At 44.3% G+C, this 9,237-nt stretch overlaps 1 protein-coding gene across 2 annotated transcripts in view; it reads right to left on the bottom strand.

The window, feature by feature from the left end:
- The window catches only part of llgl2 (LLGL scribble cell polarity complex component 2), a 30,504-nt gene continuing 21,267 nt past the window's right edge, over positions 1–9,237 (bottom strand). The window contains exons 10-27 of one of the 2 annotated variants that reach the window (XM_034133126.1): positions 8,900–9,054; positions 8,154–8,365; positions 7,730–7,797; positions 7,495–7,648; positions 7,130–7,234; positions 6,481–6,576; positions 6,111–6,307; positions 5,314–5,461; positions 5,071–5,218; positions 4,874–4,990; positions 4,628–4,794; positions 4,161–4,425; positions 3,311–3,455; positions 3,194–3,222; positions 2,956–3,003; positions 2,606–2,648; positions 1,674–1,733; positions 1–1,585 (exon numbers count right to left, since the gene is read on the bottom strand). In XM_034133126.1, the coding sequence (XP_033989017.1) occupies positions 1,694–1,733; positions 2,606–2,648; positions 2,956–3,003; positions 3,194–3,222; positions 3,311–3,455; positions 4,161–4,425; positions 4,628–4,794; positions 4,874–4,990; positions 5,071–5,218; positions 5,314–5,461; positions 6,111–6,307; positions 6,481–6,576; positions 7,130–7,234; positions 7,495–7,648; positions 7,730–7,797; positions 8,154–8,365; positions 8,900–9,054 (2,137 nt within the window). In that variant the 3' untranslated portion in view covers positions 1–1,585; positions 1,674–1,693. The remainder of the gene's footprint in view (positions 1,586–1,673; positions 1,734–2,605; positions 2,649–2,955; positions 3,004–3,193; positions 3,223–3,310; positions 3,456–4,160; positions 4,426–4,627; positions 4,795–4,873; positions 4,991–5,070; positions 5,219–5,313; positions 5,462–6,110; positions 6,308–6,480; positions 6,577–7,129; positions 7,235–7,494; positions 7,649–7,729; positions 7,798–8,153; positions 8,366–8,899; positions 9,055–9,237) is intronic. The other variant, XM_034133127.1, reaches the window with a different exon arrangement.

Below are 9,237 nucleotides of genomic sequence, written 5' to 3'. Positions count from 1 at the left end.
TTCATTCTTGGGAAAAACATGTAATGATAATAATCCACAAGAAAACTGTAGTGTGAAGTTACAAATAAAAAAAATTAGGGTTCTTAATCAGTTCACTACAAAAATATATTCTAGGCTGATGCTAAATACCCAGCATTCTGAGACACAGTACCAACATATTTCCTTGTGATCTAAATAGCAGCCAACCCCAGTTACAACAGGCCCACAGGTACAGACTGAGTCACATACATACTGTATATATTAAAACATTTCACTAACATAGCTTACAATTACATTCCTAAATTACATTATTCATTTCTGGCATAAAAAATTGTTTACATCAAAATAATTAAAAACCAAACCCCATAGAAAGCTGTTCCCCCCCAAAAAGCTACAGCACTGTGGGCTCCGCACTGTGGACAAGTACCTACGGCCGGTTAGAAAGGACAGAGTGGACGGGGGGGGGGGGGGGGGGGGGGGGGGGGGGGGGGGTGGCTGTGTCAGCAGTATTCAGGGACATTACAGTCTGGAAGGATGTGACTCATTCATGACTGAGAAACTAAAATAAAACAGCAGTGCGGCTCAATGTACAAAAAACTTTTCTTTTTTCCAGGGACAAAACATTTCCCTCTGATTAGTATTGAAGCCCATTTTTACCACAACAAAAAGAGGGTGTAAGGGGGAGTTTAACATGTATGGATTCATAAAAAAACAACAGTTGATTCAAAATTAAAGGATATTAGGTCAAATTTAGTCAACAAATAAGAATGAGATTTACTAAAAGAAGTATTTAAAAATGTATCAAATACTTCAACATGAAGATATTACTTTTAAAATGAACTCATTGTTGAACTGAGTCTAAAATATGACAGCATCCAGATTTATGACTTCATATAAAAATATTTTGACAAAAACAATTCCTCAAAGTCATAATTTATCATAATATCTCGTAATATTGACTTGTAAAGTGTTTTTTAATTAATTGTCATGCCTAACGTATCATCTTTATCTGTATTCTCAGATAAATGGGCTTCCACAGTATAAAACTGAAGCTTCTTCAAATAAAAACAATCAGGCACAAATCCCATAAAACTTGAGCTGTAAAATGAATCAGCATTATTCAGATCCTCCCCCACACACACCTTCCAGCTGTGTGTGCTGAGGGTGGATGAAGGCCGGTGAGACTGCAGCAGAGCGGCTGCTGATTGGCTGAAGAGAAGGCTGCTGGTGACAGGCTTTAGAGGAAGTGGCTGTGGTCAAAGTCAAAAAGTCACAAAGCTTCAACATCTATGGCAGGCTGGAGATGGTGGCGTTGATCTTGATGTGATGGTGGCGTTGGTCACATGTCAGGAATGTGCTCCATGTGGCTTTGGGTTGTGACCGTGCTGTGAACCGGGGTTACAGCGGGGTCTTTAGGCACAGGCGGTGTCCCCTCCTCCACCCTGTCTGCACCGTGAGTCAGCTCCACTGCCAAAGCTCTCCACCAGGGGCCGTGGAGGAGCTGCTGGGGGGGGCGGTCAGTCACTGGGCCAGGGGTCAGGGGTCAGTAGTGGTTGTGTCAGCCGAGGAGGACTGCAGTCTGCTTCATACACATCAAGTCAGTTCACTGTGAGGACACAAACACACCATGGTGACTCAAACATGGCCGCTGAGTGTGAGCACCAGAGGTAAAGAGTTCTCTGCTTCAGGCTCACCTCAGCTGTTGGAGACGTCTTTAAGCTACAGCACTCTTCACATTATTCTCCAGGATCGACCTGTAGCAAACACACCATAGAAACCATCAACACCGCTGTTCCATAGTTACTTTAGTTTGACCTAAACTGATCATTCTGTTTGCAAATTCTATTCCTCATTCATGTAAATTACAAATGTACAGCCATGAAAATATGTGTTGCATCAACATCTAAGTTCATTATTACGGAATGTTTCCAACTAGGCGTTCAAAAAAGTGCCTAATAAGACTGAATAACAAACATGTCATTATTCCAGCCAAGAGTCTGTACTTAACCATGTCCAGTATTTGTAACCCTTACATGACTGCAATCACGTGACCATCACTTAATGCTAGAAAACTATCACTATTCATTAGTAGACCATAAAAGGTTGTTTTGCTGGCAAATGTGTCTGCTAGATACCTTTAAAACTGCAATACATGATTTTGCCACGCGGCAGGACAAGCTTTCCAAACCAAATGTACATACTATAACCTCGAGAGAGTGTCAATAATAGAGCAACACTTTTTATATTACACGGTAATGTAATGCATTATTATTATATTGATAAGTGCAGCCTTAAACTTAGTTAAAGATTGATAAAAGATCATAGCCCATGTCTCTACTCAAAGTTACATATTTGGGTCATGAGAGGACAAAGATACTAAATACCATGAAAAAAATAAAGGAACATTGCATTATGATTTTTTACTCATATTTCCATTGCTAGTATTTAACATTTGACCTTAAGTTTAAATCTCTTGGTGGGATACATTTTTCAAGCTTTGTTTAACGCATGACACAACTTATCATGTATCACTATAATGACAAGCAAATGTCAGTGAAGTCTTTCCCTATATTAAAAAACTATTTGCTTTAATACGAATTAGAAATAAGCCATGTCTCACACATACGTTTGGTCTCCTTCTAGTGACTTCTGGATCTCCTCAAGTACTTCTGCAAGACAATAACACACAAGTGTAACTGAGCAGTGTTCTCAACAACACTGTGCACTTGAGGTGAGACCTGTAGCAGCAGACACATTGAGATACAGCTAGCAGCGATCAAAGGGAGTTACAGGAATCATGCGCTGGGATGATGTTTGGTAAACACTGCTGTGGGTGTGTCTGATGACGGGGGAGCAGCAAGCTGAAATACCGGTTAGGAGAGGTGGCACATGGTACGGTTACAGCTCAGTCAGACTTTAAGGGTTCAGATACAGAAGTATACTTCATAAAGTCCTCTCTGTCTCTCCAGTACTCACTCTCGTCATTCAGCAAAGCATGCTCCATTACACGTTTAGCTGCACTCTCTGGAACACAGGCAGCGGGCAGAACAACGTCAGTACAGTCAGACACAGACAAGGTGTGTGTGTAAAAACAGACGGACAGCACAAGCACAGAGTTAGACAACATGGAACAACATGAGGACATGTAGTGTTCCCTCAGCCAGAGACACATGCATGGTTCAGAATGATGCTGTTAGGAAGACTGACACTTTACCTGCATCCTCACTGTCCTGTCTGGCGTTTCTAGAAGGACAAAGAAGACATCAACTCAATGGTACTAAAAGACATTTGGGGTTTGCAGAGGGAAATATGAATCACAGGAAGTACATACCTATGAGCAGATGAAGCTCCGTCAGGTTGAGGCCTGCGTTGGGTGGAGGAATGAAGAGGAACCTCCACCAGGCAGCGGGGCTCCACCACGCAGCGGGTGGACACAGAGAAGCGCTCAAACTCAGATGGAGAGATCAGGTAGAAGCCTGAGGGACGAAGACAGAACACAGAGTTCAAAGAAGCAGAGATTCATTGTTCATAAAATCATAAAGAACAACTCCCTCATTCTTAATGTTTTGAAAGACATTACAGCAAGGAGCAAGACACTGAGATATGTGCTGACAGAAAGAGCCATCAGGGACTGACACCATGAACCCAGTGAAACAGACGTTGATCAGCTCCTGAACAACTCAGATTCATATCAAAGACAATCGGAGAATTCAGTTTGTAACGGATTATATAAGAAACTTATTTAACCAGTTTTATGTCAGTGTGCATTAAAAAAACATAACGTAAATACATGTAAATATATTTAATTAAAGCAGCTAAAAAATGATTCTTTTATTTTGCAGTAATGTATGAAAAAAACTAAAAAAGTAGCATGCAGTTGGAAAATGCTTTAGAACTAAATTATTTAAAAAAAGCAATGGTTAATTATGCTTGTTCACCATTAAATATATAAGCTATAATATTACCCTTTATTTTATAGTTATTTTTTTGCATCAATAAAATATTTGAAATTTGTCTAATTTCTTTATCAGTATTGTATTTTAAAAATAAATGTAACTCGTAGTAATAAACATGAGTTTATAGTTTTTGCCAGTTTGAAGCCAGCGTGAGTAAACACTGCGGCCTGTAGTTGAATCAGTGAAGGTCCTAAAACATATACGCTTGTGTGTGTGTGTCTTTACCCTGGCCATGCTTGGTGAACACACAGGAAGCGATGCCGCTGACGTCCTCTCTCCGGACACAGGGGTAATGGACCTGCATCTTCACGTTGGGCAGGGACACCACGTGGACGTCGCCCTGATTGGTCAGAACCACCAGGCCGCTCTCACCGTAGTCCTCCGAGCGGCTGCTGCCGAACCAGGACACGCCCACCCGCCGCACTCTGGAGCCGTCCACAGCCGTCAGCTTCAGCTTCATCTTAGCACTCACCTTTGGCAGCGTGAACACCTGCACACGGAAACACCGGCAGATTAACAACTGTCCATGTGGACATTTATTCTCCAGACACCGGAGCACTATTTAAAAGTTTTAAGATGCTGTTCAATCATAATGATGTAGTGCTTCCACTATATAGATTTGATCCAAGATCTCTTTGTGTGACTTCAGTTATCTGTGTGCCAGTGTGTGTGCTTGCATGTGCTATCCTGACCTTGAACTGCTCCTCAGAGATGACCAGCAGGTGGTGTGAGCCCTGCATGTCAGGTGAGCGGGCGAGGTCGTGGGCCACCTCGAGGGGCTCGGGGAGAGGGGCCCCGTGACCGTCCAGCACCACGATGCCAACCACAGGAGCCCGGTGCATCAGCTGGATCTCCTTAGCTGGAAGAAAAGTACAACTTTACAACCTGAGGACTGAGAGCAGACGGCATTCTTCCCAAACATCAAAGCTGTTGCTCACCCGGCTGTGCAGTGACCGGCTCCTCTGCTCTGTGCTCTACAGGAGGGAGGCGGAGCATGTACGCAAACACACAGCCGCCATTGGTCCCTGCCCATAGGGAGGGAGTGTTATGTGAACCTAGAAGAAAATGTGGAGACATGTGAGAGGCGCAGTGCAGTACATGTAATTGTAGTTGATGTATAGGTGGTGTTACTCACTGTCTGAGAGGAAGGTGTCTGCGAAGTAGATGGTCCGTACGAGGCCGGTGAACGAGTCGTCTGAGGAGCGGGCCTCGATCTTCCTCTGGACAGGAGCCAGCTCCATCTCTGCCAGCTCAGCCTCTAGACGGGCGTTAGCCTCCTGGAGCTGCTCAGAGAGGAGACAGAGAGAAGGGAAGATTTGAGGGGGCGAGTCCTGCTTCTGTTGGCTGACAGCGATCAGAGCAGCGGAGCGTTAGCTACCTTGTTAGAGTTGGTGACGTGATGTTTCCTTAGCGACACTCTGCTGCGTCTGATTCTCCTGAAGGACTGTCGGAGGGATTTCTTTATGCTCTTCACCCGGGACAGAGGACCCTCCATGGCCAGCTGGTCACTGGGATTCAGGGTGCACCTACAATAAGACAATACTGAGTTAGCACATAAATGTTGCACATTTTTTTATGATTTGTGGGGCTTTCAAGTGCATGGCAGAAAGCACTTGAAAGCCCCCATACACCCCCACATCCACATTGATGCTTTCTTGAGCGAGAAAGAAAAACCCTGTACCAATTATTTAGTGGGTATATCTCCATCTGCTCCAACCATCTTCTGTGTATGTAGACGCTGCATTTGTCTTCACATTTGAGCTCTTTTCAGTTTGAATCCCTTTGTGTCCCTCCAAAGCAAAAACTCACGTACAAAATGACGATTCATAAGCTAAAATAATGATGGTCTCAACACACTGGTAGCTCTGCCCATATGTGTGATACAACCACATATGCTTAAGGTTTGCCAACATTAGAATGTCAAACAGCAGAAAAGCTGAGTAAAGACTCATAAAGGTGTGCAACAAAGAAAGAATGCACGTATTTATGTCAATATATGAAGCGTTATTTATCTCTGTCTCGCTTCTAAGGAGCCATATGTTGACCTAGTGTAATCCAAGTCCTTTGGCATGTGATAAAACATGAGATATGCAGCTCCTAAACACAGAGAATTCCTAAAGGGTGTAAAGCTAATGATAAATCCATCTTTAGATCTCTTTCTGTGCATCTCCTTACTTAATGAGGACGTTGTTCTTCTGTTGGTAATCGTAAAGGCCAAAGCCGTGGCTGGTTCCAAAAGCTACCAGCTTCCACTCCGAGTGCAGGGTGAGGGCGGTGACCACAGCAGGGGGCTGACACTGCACCAGAGCAAAGGGCTGGAAGCCTGGAGGAAACAGAACAGGCTCCTCCCGCACATCCAGCTGAGTGTGGCCCTAAAGCACAACAACAAACACACATGGGAAAACGTAACAAGGGATGTAGCAGGAGAGAAATGCAGTGTTCCAAGCACCGCACGATGTTACAGCTCTCAGGGAGTGACGGGTAAAGCATTACATCGGTATAGTAAGAAGCAATGTATTGGTTTTTGCAGTACACTGAAATATACCTTCCAGCGGAAGCCCTCCTGGCCCTGCAGCAGGTCCACAACTTTAGCCTCCACCGTCTGCTCCGCTGCCTCGTCATTCAGCTCCAGCATCAGGATCTGGACACAGACACACAGTGGAATACAAGCGATGAAGCACAATACACACTCCTTCAAAACTCCTATCCAAAAAAACAACTCACATTCTGGCAGCTTCATCCTCACCCTATGATCCCACCTTACATGTTTGTGCATTGTGTAGATGTTAAGGGTTAGTAATGTGAACAATAAATAGCAAGCTATGCAATCATAGCAAGTGTATCTGACTGACCTCTCCTTTTAAACCCCAAACAGAAGTGCACATGAGGAACCATCAAGTTCCCTCTTGATACTTCATCAAATGCTATTATAATGTTCATAAATGTTCTTCTTTGTTCATTTTAGAGAAATCTTAAATATGTATTGATGGTAAAGGAATTATCCTTCAAATAAAAAAGATAAAAAAATTCAGAGCACAATGTGTAATTATTATTTATTGGTTTCTGTAATTGTTATGTTCCCTCAATGTAAAGAGCAGTGAGCATACTGCAGAGTGACACTGACATGGAGGAAGAGCTCCAGTAGTGGGGAAGAGTGTGTTTCTAAATGAGTTGATGCTCAGCAGTGATCTCACCTGTCCCGCAGTGCCAGCCACAGTCAGATAACCACTGTATTTACAAAGATGGATCTTCTGCACGCCGAGCCTCGGGTCATCGCTGTACGGGTCAAAACAGCCAACCTGGACAAAAGAGAAACATTAGAAGTAAGACAGCAGCTCAGTTTGTACTGGTATAAAAGAAAAGGAGGCAGCACAAGCAGAGACATCCTGACTTTCAGACTTAAGCACGAGTCAAGCTACTCTCTGCAAGCTATTCTGGATCCTTCATTTCCCATGACGCAATTCTAATGAATAATAAACACCTGCACATTAGCACCTAAATGTTTATCCACAAAGTGCACTTTTTACTGGTTGTATAATAGATACACACACACACACACCTTTCTGAAGGGCGGCCACTCTCCCTCAGTGCCCTGGTTCATGTTGTCATTGGGGTCAGCGTCTGTGTGGAACACTCCGGCGGTGCTTAACTTATACATGGGGCACAGACAGACACCTGATGCATCCCAGAAACGCACCGTCCCATCCTCGTGCCTGCACACACAGATAAGACGATATAGTTAAATCTGTGACGGGAACGTTGCAGAGTTATTTCTTCCAGAGTGCAGCACTGACCCTGTGAGCAGCAGGTCTCTCTGTGGAGGGTCGGGGGCCAGATTCTGGCCTCCTGTGATTGGCCACGGCTGCATGGAGAGGGGAAATGAAAGTTTAACAATAATACCAACTTAATGCCACGTGTTCACCCACAAGTGAAGGAATGTGTCCATATTCAGGATACAGCATACTGTATATATTAAACAGCTTTAGAGTTTGAGGAGAGTCACATCAGGTTTAGTTTCTGGGGGATTGTTACGTGCATGTGTCTCTGAGCAGAGCAACATTCAGATAGCTGTGGGGCTGTAGGGTTAGCATTGTTCTTTCTACAAGATTTGTTTCTCAAATTTGTTTTAAAAATCAATAATGATTATGACAATAAAATGGCAGAAAGAAAATGAAAATCAAAGAGTAGACTAAGGTTCCTTGTGATTAGAAGGCGTACCTTTTTAGAGTAGTGTGTGCTCTGTAGGTCTCCCGCAGCGAGGACCCTCTCCCACAGTTTGAGGGGGATGGCGGAGACGTGGTGGGAGCAGGTGATGGCTGAGCTGTGGAGGGGCACCAGGTACGGGGTCTGGATGACCGGCCAGCCCTCCGTCAGCAGGTCGATCACTACCAGCTCCTCCTCCACCAGCACCACCAGCGCACTGGGGTCTCCTGCAGGGGGGGGGGGGGGGGGCAGAGAGCAGTGATGGCAGTTAGATACCAGGTACACTAGACTTTTCTCTACAGTGCTGTGACACTGTCTGAACCCTTTCTGGGGTTCTAAACATCTCTTGCAAAAACTGAAACAAAAACCCACTTTTGAATGACTTGGAATACATCCGTGTTAACATTTGTCAATGTAAAGCTGGTTGCCTGGTCCATGTGTAATCAGAGCTGACATGTCTTTACGCTGCTAACCGCCTCAAAAGGTTTATAGTGCGAGCTCACATTTGTATTAGTATTTGTATCCTCAGTATTTGTACCAGTTAAGTGGGAGAAATCAGAGTGAGGGGGGGTCACAGCGCCTGATTAGTAGTATACATTATAATTAGCGACACTCTGCTGCGTTATAAAAAAATGTTAGGGACAGGGTTCTAACTGATATGTTGAAAAAAGTCAAATAAATCTGATTCTGCTGTACAGAAGCAGGAGGTTCATTTTCCGTTTGCCACATGTCAGTTACTGGTGTTGTTGTGTGTTGCCTGCCTGTGTGCTGCGGTCCGTCTCTGATGGCGAAGAAGTCGATGATCCTGGAGGTGAAGTCCAGAGCCACGTGTGTTTTGCCGTGGATCACTGTGATGCAGTGTCTGTCCCCGTAGCTAGCCCTGGGCATACCCCCGCTGAAGAGGAGGAACGGAGGCCTGCACACACACACAAGCAAACACTCTCATATCAAGTTCAAGTTCAGGCTAGTATGCACAGAGATGAATATGTAACAAAGGGCCACGTAACACATCTGGGAAATGGAGTTAAACATAGTGAGGATGTTAGAACCACTTTCACTGAGGGAGGGCTACACATGTCACACATACATCTCTCTGGTG

The sequence above is a fragment of the Trematomus bernacchii genome, unplaced genomic scaffold, assembly GCF_902827165.1.
Source record: "Trematomus bernacchii unplaced genomic scaffold, fTreBer1.1, whole genome shotgun sequence".
Lineage (NCBI taxonomy): Eukaryota > Metazoa > Chordata > Actinopteri > Perciformes > Nototheniidae > Trematomus > Trematomus bernacchii.
Note: the sequence above shows the minus strand (reverse complement) of the source record. Positions and strands in the feature narration are given on the sequence as shown.